This window comes from Microcebus murinus, chromosome 16, assembly GCF_040939455.1.
Source record: "Microcebus murinus isolate Inina chromosome 16, M.murinus_Inina_mat1.0, whole genome shotgun sequence".
In the NCBI taxonomy this organism is placed as follows: Eukaryota; Metazoa; Chordata; class Mammalia; order Primates; family Cheirogaleidae; genus Microcebus; species Microcebus murinus.
In genome coordinates, this window is record NC_134119.1 from 62952209 (window position 1) to 62970705 (window position 18497).

The 18497-nt window shown below is 51.4% G+C and overlaps 1 protein-coding gene across 2 annotated transcripts; it reads right to left on the reverse strand.

Annotated features, from left to right (window-relative positions):
* Positions 1-431: 431 nt before the first annotated feature.
* On the reverse strand, positions 432-17904 carry DEDD2 (death effector domain containing 2). Of its 2 annotated transcripts, none has more exons than XM_075993124.1 (5): positions 17773-17904; positions 16803-17169; positions 15242-15346; positions 12129-12269; positions 432-1637 (listed from the first exon to the last, which is right to left on the reverse strand). In XM_075993124.1, the coding sequence occupies exons 2-5, from the start codon at positions 17128-17130 to the stop codon at positions 1246-1248; spliced, it is 966 nt and encodes a 321-aa protein (XP_075849239.1). In that variant the 5' UTR covers positions 17131-17169; positions 17773-17904; the 3' UTR covers positions 432-1245. The 2 variants fall into 2 exon arrangements, with proteins under 2 accessions (XP_075849239.1, XP_012613978.1); XM_012758524.3 differs by having other exon boundaries at positions 15227-15346.
* Between the last annotated feature and the right edge of the window lie 593 nt (positions 17905-18497).

Sequence of the window (18497 nt, forward strand, 5' to 3'; positions counted from 1 at the left end):
CTGGGCCAGGAACACTCCTCCTCTTAGCACATCAAGAATCCAAAGCCAAGCGTCATAGCATGAGTCTATAGTCCCAGCTACTTGGGAGGCACTTATCAAGGTGGGAGGACCACATGAACCCAGAAGTTCGAGACCAGCCTGGGCCTGGAACTGAAGCAGGGGGCGGAGCCCAGGACGTGTCCAGTCAGGGGGCGGGGTCCGTCACTCAAAAGCGGCAGGAGACAATACTCAGGGCTTGAGACGCGGATCCTGGAATTTAGCCCCATAGTTGGGAGTCCAGTAGAGGCTAAAGTAAGCAGCAGCTCCCACCTCCAAGCACAGGTAGCCCCAAATAGAGAAGAACCTCAAATCTTAGATCTTTACACAGCAAGACTTCATCTCTAAAAAAAGAGAAAAATTAAAAAAAAAAAAAAGAGTCCTAGAAAGCCTGATGCCCACCTATGCCCCTTCCAGGGCAGTTTTATTGGTGCCATTTGAGAAAGGTCTTTCCCATCAGCCCCCAAACCTCTGCTTTCCCTTTTCAAGAAGGCAGTTGTTTCGTGGTCCTGGCCCCATGGGCAACAGCAGGCCTTGGTCTGATGCTGCCACAACACCCACGTGTGAGGGTCTGGGTGCGAGTCTGTGTCTAGCTCTGGGAAGCAGAGAGAAGGTGAGGAGAGCTGGGTCTGTGTGTGGAAGCTGGGCAGAGCCCCAGCCAGAGATGTGTGGGAAAAGTGAGCAGGCCCCATGAGCACCCTAGCTCCAGTGCCCACTGGTGTGGCTGAAGTCCAGGTTGGGGGTGGTTAAATCAGAGATCCTGAGAGAGAAGCCCTTAGGCCAAAGAAGTGTGTGGAACAGGCCAGGGCAGGGGCTGTGGGAAGATTTCAGAGGGGGCAGTGTGTATGAGTGTGTGCGCACGCATGCACGTGCAGACAGCCCAAGATCAGAGACACGATGTGCAGGGGGCCATTGGTGAGTGTGTGGCTACGCCTCCCTCCCTTCAGGGACACAGGGGCACCTGGCTGCCAGAGGCTCAGGGAACACACGGGGGTGGGGGGGAGTTTGGGAAGGAAACTCAGCTGGAAGTGGTTTAGGCCTCAGAGCCCACATCCTGTGCAAGGGGGCTGTCAAGGGGAGTGCCATCCTGGTCCGGTCACAGTCCTCAGCTGCTGAAGTGACAGTCCTCTAGGGGCAGAGATGGTTGTCCTCCAGGGGTGAAGGTGGCCCGGAGACTCGGAGGTGGGGTCAGTCCTGCCAGATCCGGGATCAGGAGGCCTCCGTCAGGCGCCGCCCCCCCTCCTCCTCCATCAGCAACAGGCGGCGCCGGCCAGCCTCATAGTCGGCCTCGTCCACGCTGACCAGCAGGCGGACAGCCTCCCGGCCCACAGCCTCACGCAGGGCCTCAGTCAGGAACACGCCCCGTAGGGCCTGCAGCAGGGCACCACTCAGGTAGTCACCCCAGAAGGCGTCCAGATAGGAGAGCTCTGAGAACTTGATGTCGCACACCACGGAGCCCAGGTCCCTTGAGCGCAGTACTGCAGTGGCCTGCCCAAACACGTCCAGCTGCCGCGCCAGTGCCTGGGGCCTCCGGGATGCCACACCCTGCTCCAAGGCTGGCCCATGCTCACAGTACTCTGCTCGAACCCGGAGCCGGATGTCTGCGGGGAGTAGGAGGGAAAGGAAAAACTCATCAGAGAGGGGCTGACACAGAACCCCACCCTTCCTCTCTCCAGCCTCCTAGGGCAGGCTCCTCCCTCAGCCCCCTTCCGCAGGCCACACCCAAGCTCAGTGACGTCCTGACAGCCTCCACAGCTCTTGTGGTCTGGGCTCGGTTACCTCTCTGACCTTGCATCCTCCTCACTGCTCCCCCAACCACCAGGTGGCTCCACCATGGCCCCAGCCTAGGTACTCTTTCCCCAGACCTCCACAGGTCCTGCTCCCTCACTTCCTGTGCAGGTATTTGCTCAAATTCCACCTTACCAAGGAGGCCAACCCCCAGCCAACCTATTTACACCCCCCACAGCATGCCCAGGTCCCCACACCCTCAGCTGTTTTTGTCCAAGGCACTTAGCACCTTCTACCTGCTCTATGGGTTACTATCCTGTTACCATCTGCCTCCCCACTACTAATGGGAGCTCCCTGAAGGGAGCTTTGTCCATTTTGTTCATTTGTAGAACTGTGGCACACAGTAGTTGCTCAATATGCATTTGTGAAAGAACCAATGCATGAACTAATGAACTTGCCTTTAGGCACCCAGCCTCACACCCCATCCCCCAATGAGATTCACATCGGGCCAACCACATCCCCATCCCTCCCAGGCAGGCACCAGGGAGGCACAGGGGCCTGATCAGGCCCAGCAGACTCCAGGCTGGACCTGTGCTGGCTCTACTGGGAGTCAAGCGTTCTCTCTCCATGGAGGCTGCTACAATATAGGCTGTAAGCCCACAGCTGCTGGGGGCCACTGTGCGCCAAAAGAGAAGAAAAGGAAGCCTACACAGGGCCAATGATTGAAAAGGATTCCTCAGTTCATCATGTGAGCCCAGGATCACACCTTGCCAGGATTTTCGGTTATAATCGATTCCCTTTTTTGCTTAATGCAGTTTGAGCTGGGTTTCTGTCACTTACAACTCCACCCAAATTTGCCCAAATGAGGTGGTAGCTCTGCACAGGGGACAGGACACAGCACTTCTGAGGCTATCCCTGCAAACGTGAACTCAGGCATACCACCTCTACTCTGGGATTTCTGAATTCCCATCTGTGAAATGGGACTAGTAACAATACTACTCTCCACACACCTAACAAGGCCGTCCTGAGGATCAGCTAGAAGTTGGAAATGACAGCAGGCAACACCTACAGAGTGCTGACTATCTGCCAGGCACTACTCCAGTCTTGAATTGTATGAACTCATTAAATCCACAAACAACCATGTGAAGCAGTCCCTAATATCACTCCCAATTTACAGGTAAGGAAATGGAGGCCAAGAGAAGTGAAGTGACTTACCCAAGTCACAACGCCAGGCAGTGGCCGTGCTTGACAAAGGTCAATTAACCTCCCACGCCCCAGACACCAGGCTTCTGATACTAACCCAAGAACCTTCCGGCACTCACTGTGTGACCTGGGACAAGTCTCCACCTCTCTGAGCACAGGTTCCTGCCTAAACCAGGGAACAATCCCTGCTGTAAAGAGTATTAAAAAGAGAGCAATGGATAGAAAGGAACGGGCTAGCACTGTGCACGGTGCCCACTGGGTGCTCCCAGAATGGCAGCTGTCAACCACTCTGATGTAACAAATGCATGACTCTTGGGGATTCAGCACAATCAGCCCTGTGGGGCAGGGACCACCTTCAGCCAACTTAACAGATGGGGACACCGAGGCTCTGGGAAGGGAAGTCTCATGCTGTGGGCTCCCTTCACCTTTCACAGACCATGTCAGCCAGCCACAAAGCAGAAAGCAGAAGGCAGATCCCCCAGATGACTTCTCAGCTCCACCCACTTCCTCCTCCCACCTCAAACCCTTCCTCTTTCTGGCTCTTGGGGAACCCCATCCTCTCCACTCAGGGCCCAGGGAAGCCTGCCCAGCCTGAGCCCCCAGGGCCTCCACGGCATTCAGGCCCAGCTGCCTCCATCCTGAGGACCAGATAAGCCCTCTGGGCCCACATCCTTGACTCCTGTGCCCTCGGTCTGGCCATGCCCTTGATCAACATGAGAGGAGCAGTATCTGTCCAAGGCCACACAGGGCTGGTCAATGGCAGAGCAGGTGACAGAGTCCCACAGACCTTAAGGTGAGTTCCACCTCTGCCACTCTCTAGCTTTGGGGCCTTGAGCACATGACCTCACCTCTCTGAGCCTGTTTCTTCATCTGAAAAACAGACAAACAAGAGGTTCCTGCTGCACAATGGAGTCATGAGGACTAAATAAGGCAACTCGTAAAATGCTTGACTCAGGGCCTACCACACAGAAGGCACCCAGAAACAGGAACTGGGATTTTGACACCCATCTCTCTACCCCAACGCCTCCTGCCCAGGCCTTCATCTCTCTTGAGTGCGTCCCTGAGCCAAGCTCCTCTTGCATCAACTCCTCCAATACCCTTCCCTCCAGTCACAACAAAGTGCTCCCAACACAAGCCTTACTCACAAAATGACCTGTCCACCTCCTCCATCCAGAACCCCACATCATTCTCCCAGCTCATCCTTCTCTTCGGCATGGATAGGGACTGGACCTGTGGTATAAATTACCTGTCTATTCACCCAGAGCCCTCATCATGTCCCCATGTGGACAGGGCCAGGGCAGACTCAAATGTGTCCCTGCTCAATCTCTCATTCAACAGATATTCAATGAATGCCAGGCATGCTAGGGTGACACAAGGGCCCTGCTGTGTGGGACATGGAGACATGTAACCCATAGTTAGGGAGCATTCCCCACATGCCAGGCCCTACTCAAGGGCCTTCCCATCAGCCCACCTAATCCTAGGAGCACTTTCGTTATGCCTATTTACAGGTGAGGAAATACTTCACCAGACCAGAGTCCTCCAACCTCTGATCCAGAAAAACAAAATCAGAGCACACAGAGGGAGAGGACAGGGAGGCGCCACCAGGCAGAGGAGAAGATGAACATTCTCTGAGCTTCTGCTCTATCCCTGCCTTGAAGCACATGCTTCATCTCTCACTAAAATAACAACAGGTGGGCCAGGTATGGTGGCTCACACCTGTAATCCTAGCACTCTGGGAGGCCGAAGCAGGTGGATCACTCAAGGTCAGGAGTTAGAAACCAGCCTGAGCAAGAGCGAGACCCTGTCTCTACTAAAAATAGAAAGAAATTAATTGGCCAACTAAAAATATATAGAAATCGCTGTGTTTAACATGCAAAAAAATAAATAAATAAAAATATATAGAAAAAATTAGCCAGGCATGGTGGCACATGCCTGTAGTCTCAGCTACTCAGGAGGCTGAAGCAGGAGGATTCCTTGAGCCCAGGAGTTTGAGGTTGCTGTGAGCCTGACGCCATGGCACTCTAGCCCAAGTGACAGAGTGAGACTCTGTCTCAAAAAAATAAAATAAAATAACAACAGGTGACACACAGTATTCACTGTGGGCAGGCACAATACTACATACTACGTTATCTGTTGGCTTTTTTCTTTTTTTTTATGCTGGAGTGCAGTGGTGTCCTCACAGCTCAGCTCACTGCAGCTCCAAACTCCTGGGCTCAAGTTATCCCCCTGCCTGAGCTTTCCAAGTAGCTGAGACTACAGGTTCGTGCCACTCAGCCCAGCTCTGTTAACCCTTCTGATCATCCCCACAACCTTATAAGATGATGCTGTTATTTCCCTTTCTGCAGATGGGGAAACCAAGGCACAGAAATTGAGTCATCTGCTTAAGACCACAAAGATAGGAACTGGCCCAGCTGGACTTCTATCTGAAGTGCCTGGCCCAAGGTCTGAACTACCCCTATCCTGTTTGTTGTCTCTCATACAATCATACACATGAATATATAATTAAAAGACATCCTGAAGGCCAGGAAAGAAAATTACATAGAGCATGTTATAAATTAGATTGAAAGGATCAGAGAGGACCTTTCTAAGAAATGACATTTGAAGTGAAATGTGGAGGACAAGTAGGTTTAGACAGTAAAACAGGAGAGAAGGGGAAAATGGCACTTCCAGAAGAGACAAAAGCACTCATGAAAGTCCAGAGAAAAAATGAACTTGGGGCCAGACATGGTGGCTCACACCTGTATTTCTAATACTTTGGAAGGCAGAGGTGGGAGAACTGCATAAGGACAGAAGTTCAAGACCAGCCTAAGCAAGAGCAAGACACTGTCTCTACAAAAAAATAGAAAAATTAGCTGGGCATGGTGGCACATGCCTATAGTCCCAACTGCTCAGGACGCTGAGGCAGGAGGACTACTTAAGCCCAGGAATCTAAGGCTGCAGTGAGCTATAATAATGCCACTCTAGTTTGGGCAATAGAGCAAGACTGTTTCAAAAAAAAATAACCTCTCACTGACTTGTTAAAAAAAAAAAAAAAAAAAAAGAACTTGGACATTCCCAGGCTGATGGGTTGGGGTGTGTGGGCAGAACGTGGCAGCCAAGCTAGGGACTGTGGTCTCGCTCAGCAGCAGAGCCCCATGGTTCCGGGGCCTCAGGAGGCAACCACACTTCTCTGCATCTCAGTGGCCTCCTTTCAAAACAAGGCTCCCTGGCCCTGCTCATGTGGGGCTACTAGAGATTACACAGCTGAGTGCAAGGAAGGAGCAGCGACCAGTGCCTTGCATGTAGGAAGGACAGGCACTCACAACTCAGAAGCAACTCCAGCTGCTCTGTGAAAGTGGCAGGTTGGCAGGAATGGGGCCAGAGTAGTAGACAGGGAAGGGTCACAAGTAGCTGTCTAGAATGGGAGCAGCAGGCATGGAGGGAAGTGGATGGATGGTCCAGGTGTGCCAGTGAGGGATGAGGCAGGAGGAGCACCCAGCACCCCTGTGCTCTGGGCCAGGGGCTGGCTGAATCGCTTCTACTTTTGACAGCTGGGGGGAAATGTTCCCTGCAAAGGGGTTGGGGGCAAGGTGTGACTTCCTAGAGAGGAGAGCTGCTCCTGCTGCCTCCACTGGGGTGGGCCCCAGAAACCACCCTCTTGTACCCCACACCCTGTCAGTCTCTCTTCTGGGGCAACTGGGACATAGAAGGAAGTAGGAGGGACTTCCCAGTGGGAGACCAGGGTGAGTTTTGGGGAAGCAGGCCCTGGGGCTGGGTGAGCAACCTTGGGTACCCGACCCTGTGCTGGGTGTGTCTGGGAGCCCAGAGATGCACCTCACTCAGGTCTTCCCTTCAAGAGTTCCTAGCTGGGAGGGCTGGGGACAAGGCAGACCCGTGTTCCCACAGCACTGGTGGGGAGTTTCCGGCCCTGGTGCAGAGAGGCAGCCAGCAGGCTTCAGTGGAAAGGCCCCATCCCACTGCCACACCAGACCAGCACCATCCTCTTCTGGACAACAGTGGGACCCTCCAAAGCATCAGCCACCACATTGGCCTCATTTGTCTCTTCCCCACAACAAAGCCAAGGTCATCATGACACATGTAAAGCCCTACAACTCCTACTGAACTAATGAACTAAGGCAATGAGGAGAAGCTGCTCTAACTCCAAAAAAAGACAGGCAGCCACTGCCTGCTTCCTGATGGAAGAGCACAATAGCCCCTCGGAAGTGAGCTTGGGAAAAAAACAAAACATCAAACGAGAATCTGATTTTCGAGAAATACAGATGACAGGAGAATGCATTAAATCAACTCTAATGGATGATGCAATCGGCAAAATCCAGTCTTTGGGAAATGCTACGGGACAACTGCTTTCAACAGGTACAATTTAAGGGGTAAGGGGCAGATGGTGGGGAATCCTAAAGAGGAGGAGACACTCAAAAGAACCAATATTTATAAGAAATAATCAGAAATGTGAACACTGACTAAATATTTGATAGTAACGAGTTATTCATTTTTTCGATGTAACATCCTACAGAATTTTTATCTTTCAGAGATACACATTGGCACATCTACAGATGAAACTGGAATTGACTCCAAAATAACATGGCTGGTGAGATGAGCTCAGCCATGAGCTGACGACTGAAGCTTGGTGATGGGGATCTAAGGGCTGGTTATGCTATCGAACCTGCTTTGCTCTGTTTTCCATAACAAAAGTTGTGAGAGGTGGTGGGGAGCAAAGCTGATCCTGTCATTCAAATCCTCCAACTATTAATACTTGCCATAGGCCGGGCGCTGTGGCTCACGCCTGTAATCCTAGCTCTTGGGAGGCCGAGGCGGGCGGATTGCTCAAGGTCAGGAGTTCAAAACCAGCCTGAGCAAGAGCGAGACCCCGTCTCTACTATAAACAGAAAGAAATTAATTGGCCAACTGATATATATATATAAAAAAAAAAAATTAGCCGGGCATAGTGGCGCATGCCTGTAGTCCCAGCTACTCGGGAGGCTGAGGCAGAAGGATCACTCGAGCCCAGGAGTTTGAGGTTGCTGTGAGCTAGGCTGACGCCACGGCACTCACTCTAGCCTGGACAACAAAGTGAGACTCTGTCTCAAAAAAAAAAAAAAAAAATACTTGCCATAGGCCAGGCAAGCTGGCTCACTCCTGTAATCCTAGCATTCTGGGAGGCCGAGGAAGGCAGATTGCTCAAGGTCAGGAGTTAGAAACCAGCCTGAGCAAGAGCGAGACCCCGTCTCTACTATAAATAGAAAGAAATTAATTGGCCAACTAATATATATAGAAAAAATTAGCCAGGCATGGTGGTGCATGCCTGTAGTCCCAGCCACTCGGGAGGCTGAGGCAGGAGGATTGCTTGAGCCCAGGAGTTTGAGATTGCCGTGAGTTAGGCTGATGCCACAGCACTCACTCTAGCTTGGGCAACAAAGTGAGACACTGTTTCAAAAAAAAAGAAAAAAAGAAAAAAAATACTTGCCATAATTTAAAAAAATGCAAAGCCCAGGCCGGGCAAGGTGGCTCATGCCTGTAATCCTAGAACTCTGGGAGGCCGAGGCAGGCAGATCACTCAATGTCAGGAGTTCAAGACCAGCCTGAGCAAGAGCAAGACCCCGTCTCTGCTAAAAATAGAAAGAAATTAATTGGCCAACTAAAAATATATAAAAAAATTAACCGGGCATGGTGGTGCACACGTGTAGTCCCACCTACCGGGGAGGCTGAGGCTGGAGGATCCCTTGAGCCCAGGAGTTTGAGGTTGCTGTGAGCTAGACTGACGCCACGGCACTCTAGCCCAGGCAACAAAGTGAGACTCTGTCTCAAAAAAAATGCAAAGCCCAGGCCATGGCTCACCAGGCTCTCTCCTGCCTCACACCTCCTAGCCCTTCTCGCCTCCATTCCAGCCTCTATCACACTTCCTGCCCACCCCTTAAGCACCACTGGCACACTCTCACTTGGGACTTTGCTCCTCCAGTCCCCTCCATCTGGAACACCCTTAACCTGACATCTGAAATCTCTGTCTCTTTGTTTTCTCCTCCCACCAGAACACAAGCTCAATGAGGGCAAGGGCTCCCATTGCTGCTATGCCTAGCATGTAGTAAGTGCTCTATTAAATATGTATGGAATATATGATATTCCACATGGAATAAACAAATGAACAGCTCTGCCCCTGCCACTCAGACTAGTGACTTCCTTTTTGCCAGCCTGCTTCCTTCTTTGCACAATGGGGGAAGTCACCCCTACCTCAATGGCTGTCTTGAGAATTCAAGATCAGGTGAGCAACACGCCCAGCACTCACCCTGAGAGCGACACGGAAACTCAGATATCCTGTGTCCAAGCCCACGATCCCCAAGTTCCCCTCCTCACACCTTCAGTCACTTGAGAGCTTAGTCGAGTTCTACCCCTCAATGGAGGAGCAGCTGACTGGGGGGCCAAACCCTCTAGATGTCACAGGCAAGAAGTAAGATTGGCTGGCCTCTCCTACAACCAGTTAAGAGGGCCTCCTTCCACATCTGGCATTCGGCCTCATTGAAGTAAGCCATTCCATTTCTCAGAAAGGAAAACAGGGGCCCAGATGGGGAGAGCCTCACTCCAGCCCCACCCTGCCTGGTGAGTCAGCAGTCAGACCTGCTTACTCCCATCAAGCCCCGCCACACCCTGGTAACAACCTCCTGGCCTCAGGGAAAAGACCTGAAGCTTCCCTTAGCCTGCTCCTGTCCACCCTGAGGCAGTGACTCCCTCACCTGCCCAGCCAGCCTGGTGGCTCTGACTTGGGAGACAGTCACCACCAGGCAGCCACCCTCTCAAGCCCTGCCCCTCAAGCCAGGAGCTGAGGACCCAGGGCTGGCCCTATTCCTCCTGATGGCACCCAACACAGCTAACTGTGGCCTCATCTATGAAGTGGGTGTCACACCACTGCATGGAGGGCCATGAGGGGCACTAGGAGGAGGCAGGGATGGGTGCTTTGTGGGCTGAAGAAGGCTCTGCAAATGGCAGCAGGAAGCACCCCCAAGCCAAGGTATCCTGGGGACACAGAGCTGTGCTGATCTTCCATCCTGAGTCTCAGCATCTCACCAGCTCCTTCTTAGTCTCCTGACCTCCAGCTTCCACATGAGCCTCCTCCCCTGAACCCTTCCTCCTTGTACATCTGCTGCTCCCTGTGCTCCTGAGGTCCCCCAAAGTTCCCTCCTCCCATCCCGCCACGTGGTCTCAGGCGCTCTGCAGAGGTGCTTCCCCAGGTTCCACAGAGCACTCAGCTCTGTCTCCCTGCTCCCTGGCTTTGTGTTTCTTTAGAGCGCTTGCTAGCTGATGTCATGATATACTAGCTTATTTGCGAGTTATCTGTCTTGCCCACTATAATATAAATTCCCCGAGGCCAGTGATTTTTCTTCACCTAGTCAAATTCTGTGTCCTCAATGCCTAGAACAGTGCCTGGCACAGAGATGATACTAATAAAAACTAGGGATAGGAATTAATAAATGAACCCTCCAATGGCTCCCTCCTGCCCCGGAATAAAGTCCAAACCTTCAGGACTCCTACCTGCCCCTTGCCCCCTGCTCCCACCCAGAAAGCCTCTGCTCCCAACAGACTAACTCAGACCTGATGACATCCCACACTGTAGACACTCTGTATGGATGGGTCACTCTTCCAGGAATGCCATCCCCAGTTCCTCTTCCAGCTTCCTCAGGCTTGTCCTGGAGGTGGCACTTCCACAGGGAAACTGGGGCTGGCCAGAGGGCTCCCTGCACACCCCAGAGCCCTTGTGCTCATACTATCTGTGGCACCTGTCACACCAGCCTGGCTGCCACTTCCCTTGTCCATCTCCCTGGCAGCCTGGGAAGTCTGGAAGCTTGGACACCACATCAGATCCCTTCTGTATCACCAGGCTTGCCCAACTCAGAAAAGGGAGTACCACAAATAGGACGGGAGGTGCCCACGGCTGTGTCCTCCCCATGGGAACAGGTGGAATTTCTCAAGGGTGAGTCTGAGCATGTGTCTCCATGGCAGAGGCCCCAACCCACCCATCCCAACCTGTCTGCAGTCAGCCCAATGTCCAAAATCTTTCCTTCTTTCCTTAGTCACCCCTTCTCACGTCTCCAACGTGACTACCCCAGGCCAGAACTCTGCCCTCTCCTCCTCATTGGACTTCACAGATTTTTCACTCATTTCCCTGCTTCCATATAACTTAATTTATATACACGCCTCACACACATATATACACACGCCTCACAGAGACATACTGGATGTCCAGCACAGTCCTGGGCAATTTATAAACCCTCACTCACTTATCAACTGATTTTCCAGAGGGGGTCAGAGCTCCTTGAAAAAGAAGTACCAGATCATGTCACTCACCTACTTAAAACCCTCTGATAGCAATTGACACGTGGAATAAAATCCAAACTCCCACCCCCACCCCCACTCCGCCCCATGGCCTGCCAGGCCCAGCTGCAGCCCCACCTGACTCCCTCATCTGCTCCCCATCCTCTCTTCGTGGCACTTATCACTGTTTAAAATGATCTGCAGTTCACCAGTGTGTCACCTGACCAGAGGGCCAGCTCCACAAGGGCAGGGGCCTCGCTGCTGCAGTCCTGCTCCAAGCATGCTGCACAGCAACAGCGAGGATAACAGCAGACCCTTACCTACCACGTGCCCTGAGCCAGGCACTGTCCCAAGTGGGTTACCTTGTTTTTCTCATAACAACCCTAGTTGGGAGGTGCCATTATTAGCTTCGTTTTACAGATATGCAAACTGAGGCCAACAGAGGTACGACCACCTGCCCAAGGTCAGAGAGCCTATGTTGAGTGTCAAGGCCAGGATATGAATCATGCAGCCTGGCCCAGGGTCCTTGTTTTTTTAACCCCTGTGATAGTCCACCACTGCACAAGAAATGACTATAGAATAAGGAAACCCTCCAGAAGTTTGCTGAATAAACAAATGAAACTAGGGCAGGGGGCTAACAGGGATGGCTCCCCAAAGGAGGTGTCCACAAGTAGGTCCCTCAACTATGGGCAGGATGTAGACAAACAAGATGGCAAGAGAAAGGAAAAGAATTTCTCTGTGCTGAGAGGGAGAATGAGAACTGCAGCTTCTCTGCCAGGTGCATCAAATCCCAGGCCATTCCTCCCACCCTCTGACTCTACAGTCTGCTCTGGGCACTACGTGTGCGTTCCCCAAACACCTACCACAGGTCACTTTGCCTTCAGAGGCAGGCCTGGCTGGCTCCTGCTGCTGCTGGGGGGCAGCTGGACCCCCTCTCCGCCGCCGTCTGGCACCACCGCTGGGCCGCCCCCGACTCCGCCGCTGCCGCTTGGTTGGTGGGGAGCCTGAGGGGGAAAAGATGTGGTGGGCTGAGCACCAGGATGATAGCTGGAATGCCAAGGCAGGTGTCCAGGGAAGAGTACAGGTGGTCTCAGTGCTGAGCCCTTGAGTGAGCCCCTCTGCCTCTGTGTCTCAGTGGCCCTGTCTAGAATATGCGGAGTACAGTACCACCTAGCATCACGTAGAAGGGTGGAGGAACACACCCAACCATCCAGCAGATCCACTCCACTCTGACCCTAGTGAACTCTCTGCACACTCACACCAGGACATGGGCATGACAGCAGCCACAGGGGCAATCACTTATAATCATCAAAACCTGAAAACAACATGTCTGGCAAGAAGAAATGAGAATATGCAGTAGTTTCCAGGGTAGATTGTTTAGGAAAAGCAAGAAGATGCAAAATAAGTATCCACAGGATGCTACAGTTTGCATAACAAAGGAGAAAAAATTGCTGGGCTCCATGTAATTCCAGCACTTTGGAAGGCCTGGAAGGCCAAGCCAGAAGGATCCCTTGAGGCTAGGATTTCAAGACCAGCCTGGGCAACATACTGAGACCCTGTCTCTACAAAAAATTTTTAAAAGCTAGCCAGGCACGGTGGTGCGCACCTGTAATCCCAGCGAGGCAGGAGAATCACTTGAACCCAGGAATTAGTTGGAGGCTGTGGTGAGCTATAACTGTGCCACTGCACTCCAGCCTGGGTGACAGAGCAAAGACTCTGCTTCTTAAAAAATGAAAAATAAAAGGAGAAAAAGAATATATGAATTTGCAAGGTGAAACACCGGAAGGACAAATTAGAAATAAATGAAATTGATTACCTGTCTACTTGGGGGAAGGGCAACAGTGGAAATGACATGTCTAAGAACAACTTTTTTATAGTTTAGTTTTGATTTTTGAGTCAGGTTACTCTTTTAAACATTCAACAAGTTAAAAAGAAACAAACCATAAAATTAAATACAAACAGAAACAAATGAACCCAATTGTATACATAATTGGTAACATGAATACTTAGAGAAATGAACTATTTCAAGTAACTTGAAGGGCATACTGACTGTAATCTCTATAAATAGAAACAAATTAATTGGCCAACTAATATATATAGAAAAAATTAGCCGAGCATGGTGACTGGTGACGCATGCTTGTAGTCTCAGCTACTCGGGAGGCTGAGGCAGAAGGATTGCTTAAGCCCAAGAGTTTGAGGTTGCTGTGAGCTAGGCTGATGCCACAGCACTCACTTCAGCCTGGGCAACAAAGTGAGACTCTGTCTCAAAAAAAAAAGTCCTTGTAACATTAATTTTAAATTAAACACACTAATAGGAAATTAAAAAAAAAAAAAAAAAAAGCCAAGTCTCTAGCTTTGTTCACTGAAAGAACCTAGAAAGCAATGCACACACGCAGCACCTAGACCTTGGTCTCTAAATACCACAGCCTCAAAAAAACAAGACTCCTTAAAAAACAGTTGATTCTAGGGCTAGGAAAGTTCAAAGTGGGCCTAGGACATCTTACAGTGTCACAAAGCAGGAAGCACCCAAAGAATGATGGAGACAGGACAGAAGGACAGAAGCTGGCCAATTTGAACCTTATGAAGAATGACTAATTGATATAACAAAGTAAATAAATAATAATGCATGAATCCATACTGACAAAAAAAAAAAAAAAAGAGGGAGAGAGGAATAGGAAGAAATTAAAGAATTCCAGTATATAATAGAGATACAAAAAAAAGAAGAAGAAGAAGAAGAATTAGAAAATCACTATTTTGCAAATACCAATGTGATAACTGGCTCAGGCAGTGCTCACTACCAGATGCTGGACCCACTGGGTGAATGGCTGTTGGGGAACAAGATGTGCAGAAGTATCACCCCCTAGGTTGTTTACTAATTGTAATGAGAATGAAATGTCCCTTTATGATGGATTAACACGGCAGACATCACCTTCACTAAGTGATCAAATTTCCCCACTCACATAGGGAAAACCAGACCTTATATGCCTCGTGATGTGCTCCAATATGAAGTAGATAGCATTGACCAAGGAGTATTCCTGCCAAAAATGTGGTGTAAGCTGAATCTAACCAAGCTTGCAGACATAACTCCCACTTAACAGAAAGTATAAGAGGAAGAGGTGGACAAGTTGAAAGACTCCATCAGGAAATACTCAGACAGAACCAGAAATAATTGGGACATGCTACAAAACAACTGGCCTGGTAGGGTAAATAAGTCAATGTCATGGGAAAAACAAAAATGTACAGCAGGGGGAGAAGTTTCTGTTCTATGTAGTAAAAGATTAAAGAAACATAACAATTGAATGCATAACAACTACAAACGGATTCTGAACACTGAGGCAACCTTGGGATATCTGAAAATGGACCATCAGGATATCAGAGAAATAGTAATTGTTTTCTTAGATTGACAACAGTCTTAAAGTGGTTTAGGAAAATATCCTTATTCTTCATAGATGCCTGCTAATTTAGGGATAAAGCATCCTGATGTCTGTAATTTACTTTCAAAGAATTCAACAAAAACACCAGAAGTACATACATACATACACACACAAAGTAAAATGTTGATAATTATCTGAGTGGTAATGTTCACTGTACTAACCTTCCAACTTTTCTGTATGTTTGAAATTTTACATAATAAAAAAACTGTGGGGAGAGATTAAATAAACTGGGGCATGGCAATTAAAAGAAACCAATCAGAGGTACTGAATACGAATTAATCAGAAATATATCCAGTAAAGGCAGCCAGGTGCAGAACAATACCCATAATGTAATGCCACTTAAATGATATACAAAACCACAGGCGACAATTCTGTATTTTGCTTCAGAATAGTGCTTCTATAGCAATATACATACAGTGAAAATAAGACAGAAAGACCCTTTCAGGCCCCCTGAGGATAGAAGAGGTCCAGCAAAGTTCAGAAGGAAGAGAGGGATACTGCCCTCATGCCCACTAAGCTGGGCTCACCTGTCTCCCACTGACCCTGGTGAGAATCTGAAGAACTGCTTGACTCCCGACGGCGCCGACAGCTGCCCTCTGTCCTCTTTGAAGAACTGGAGGTGCCATAGCTGTATCGTTCCGGAGATACTAGGGGAAGAAAAGAAAGGGAAGAAGCATTCAGCCTCCTGCCACCAATTCCCACCCCTAGAAGAAAGCCTGCACCACAGGGTGCCTAAGTTCCCCAGAGGTTGGAGCCTGAATATCCACTTCCTTCTCAAACAGCTGCCCAGAGGTTGCTCAGATGCCTCCCAGAACAGAGGACTCCTCACCTCTAGGGGCTAGCCAACCCATGTCTACACAGCTCAAACTGTAAGTAGTCATCGTCAGGATCCCTGCAATGGCCCCTTCCCCCCACCTCACCTGTCCCCAGCTCTCCCTGAGACCCTAAGGAGTAAGCAGGCCTCTCTACAGGCTCCCCACATCTTCTCTTCTACAGCCTGACCCTCTGACATATTTTTCCAAAACACTGTCAGCCCTTCCCTAGAACTGTCCTCGTCATCTAAATCCCATGGACCTACTCTGGGTCAGGGAACCCCATAATCTCCCCTCCCCAACCTAGCCATTGCACCTCCAGTGACCCAGCCAGGAGCTCAAATGCCTATGCATGCACAGGGCTAGTGGCAGTCTGAAACCCTCCCAGCTCCTCACCTCAAGACTGCTATCCTCCAGGAGCACTTCCCTCACGAGGATTAAGGGCATCAACTCTGGAGACAAACCAGGTGGGTTTGAATGCTGGCTCCCACACCTTCTAGCTAAATTATCTGCAAGCTCTTTCATGACATGGCTTCTCATCTACCTCTCTGCCCTTGCTTGGGTCCCCTCTGTTCCTGCTACACTGGCCTCTGATGATGCCAAGCTCATTCCAACCTCAGGCTTTGGATGCTGGCTGGAATTCTCTCCGAGATCTGTGCATGGCTGGTAGTGCAGCCTCAGTTTAAACATCATCTTCTCAGAAAGCTCTTCGTGGGTTATCCAATCTAAAGCTGACTCTTGTCACTTTGCTGCTCTCCCAAGTCTCTCAATTCCATTACTTTTAGTCTCTCTACAACCACATCTAAAAGTAAGTTGGTTGTTTATCTGTTTTATTGTCTCGCTGCCCCACTAACTGCAAACTTCAAGGAACAAACTCCTTGTTAGCCTACTACACCTCATAACCTTTATGCCTGGTACACAGATTGAGTTCTTGTATGTGGGCAAGCTGCTTAACTTCTCTGAACTTATTTCCTCTGTACAGTGCAAAGAGTAACAGAACTTCCTCGTAGGATTACTTGGAGAATATAAGGAGACAATTCATACAGAGCTTACAGCTGCTCCTCGCATGAAACAAGCTCTCCATAAACAGTGGCCATAAACATTATTATTGACATGACCAAATCCTACATACTCATCCCTCCCAAAGTCATGCCTCCTCCCTCTCATGTGTCTCATTAATATTCTGGGAAAAGAAGGGGTGGCACAGGACACAGGCTGTCTGATACAGGAACCCAGCAGGACCAAGGCCCTCTCCTCGCCGGAAGTCTGGCACCCTCCCATTCAACCCTACCTGGCCGGCGCCGCTTGCGCGCCAGGTGCGGCAGCAGGTCGTGGCGGGCCAGCACACGCAGGAGTTGCCCCAGCAGCCGCAGGTTGCTCTCGTCGCACTGCCCGCGGCGCTCCAGCTCCAGCAGCAGCTCCAGGCCACTGCGGGCACGGGCCAAACCGCCAGCGGCGCCGGGGGCCTCGTCCAGCAGGAAGGCCAGGAGCTCCAGCTCGCACTCGGTCAGTTGCCCGCCCACCACCTCGAACATACGGTGAAGCGACAGCATCCCGTAGTAGTCCAAGCATTCATCCTCCTCCCAGCTCGGGGCCGGGGTCGACCCAGACAACGCCATTCCCGGGGGAAGGAGGCGGAACAAGCTCAGAACCGAGGCCTAGAACCCACACGGTGGGGAGGAGGCAGAGGTCAGCGACGCGGGGGCCCGAACCCCATACCGCCAGTGCGAGTCCCCAACCCCGCCGCGCCAGGCAGGGCCGCACTCACACCCCCACTCGGCGCAGCCTCCCCCTCCCCCGAAGGGAATGGTCTCGCCCGAGGTCCCCTAGTAACAGGTCGAGACGCCAGACCCCGCTCGTCCTGACCAGCCGGGCCGCAGAGCCTGAACGCCCCTGCCCAGGTGGTACGTTCCCAGCCAGCCTCAGAGGCGACCCAGGGACGCGGCCCGAACAAGCCCGGGGCCCACTCCGGCCCACACTGCCCGCTGCCCTGTGACTCTGGGTAGTACCGCCCGGACTTGCCCCGCGGCTCCCCAGTGGTACCGTCCGATTAGTCCCTCGGCTCCATCCAAGTGGTACCGCCCGAAAGCGACCCTCTGCTCACTACAAGTGGGACGGACCGAGGCAGCCCTCTCTCCACACAGGTGGTACCGTCCAAAGCCGACCCCTCGCCGTATAAGGGCGGTCCCGCCCTCTCCCCGCAGCCTAGGTGGTTCCATCTACTCGCCACCGGTCGCCATTAGGCTTCTCTACCCCCTCACCGGATTCCGGCGTCCGAAGACTCCTGGGCGACGGCCGCAGCCACTTGTTTTGGATCTTTCTGGCACCTTCTCTATTATTACGCCTGCGTCACCTCGCCCCTCCTCCTTCCCCCAACTCGCGCAGGTGCGACCGCCACGCCCCTTAGGCGCAAGCGCAGAATGAGGCCTTCAAGCCCCGCCCTTCCTGGGCTGCCTTACCCGCCCCCAACTGAAGCGTCCTGGCCGGCCTGTGCTGCGCTTGCGCGGAACGAGCTCAGCGCTACCTCTGGGGCTGGATGTCTTACCCGGTTTCTGGGTCCCTAATGCCCTCGGGTGACTTAAGCCACCGGGTCCCTGTAGCCCCAATGTCACGACCTGTTGGAATTATTCTTCCCATGGACTACAGCTCCCTCGTCATCACGACCTAGACGCCCACATTACCACTGCCCCCAGCTGCCTGTGGCAAAGGACCACAATCACAACATGCCTGGCTCCCGGGGGTGCCTGGGCCTCTTATGATCGGGACCTGGACACTCCTCCTCCATTAGATTGTTCCTCACTCCTAGTGGCAACCAGGAACCTACATCTCAACTGTGATGTCTCATGATCCCAACTGGAACATTCCCCCTATTCAACAGAAACCCCGCCCCCATCTATGAGTTTCTTCCCCTAATAGAGACCAAGACTCCCTCATCTCATACTGACACCTCCTACCAAATCACAATAGACTCCTCCACCCCGACTGT

Coding starts and splice junctions, on each gene's coding strand:
- DEDD2 (XM_012758524.3), bottom strand. CDS start 17,130: ATGGCGTTGTCTGGGTCGACCCCGGCCCCGAGCTGGGAGGAGGATGAA. Junction 12,270..15,226: donor CCAGGGTCAGTGGGAGACAG/GTGAGCCCAGCT, acceptor TTTCCCCCTCAG/GCTCCCCACCAACCAAGCGG. Junction 1,638..12,128: donor TGAAGGCAAAGTGACCTGTG/GTAGGTGTTTGG, acceptor TACTCCCCGCAG/ACATCCGGCTCCGGGTTCGA.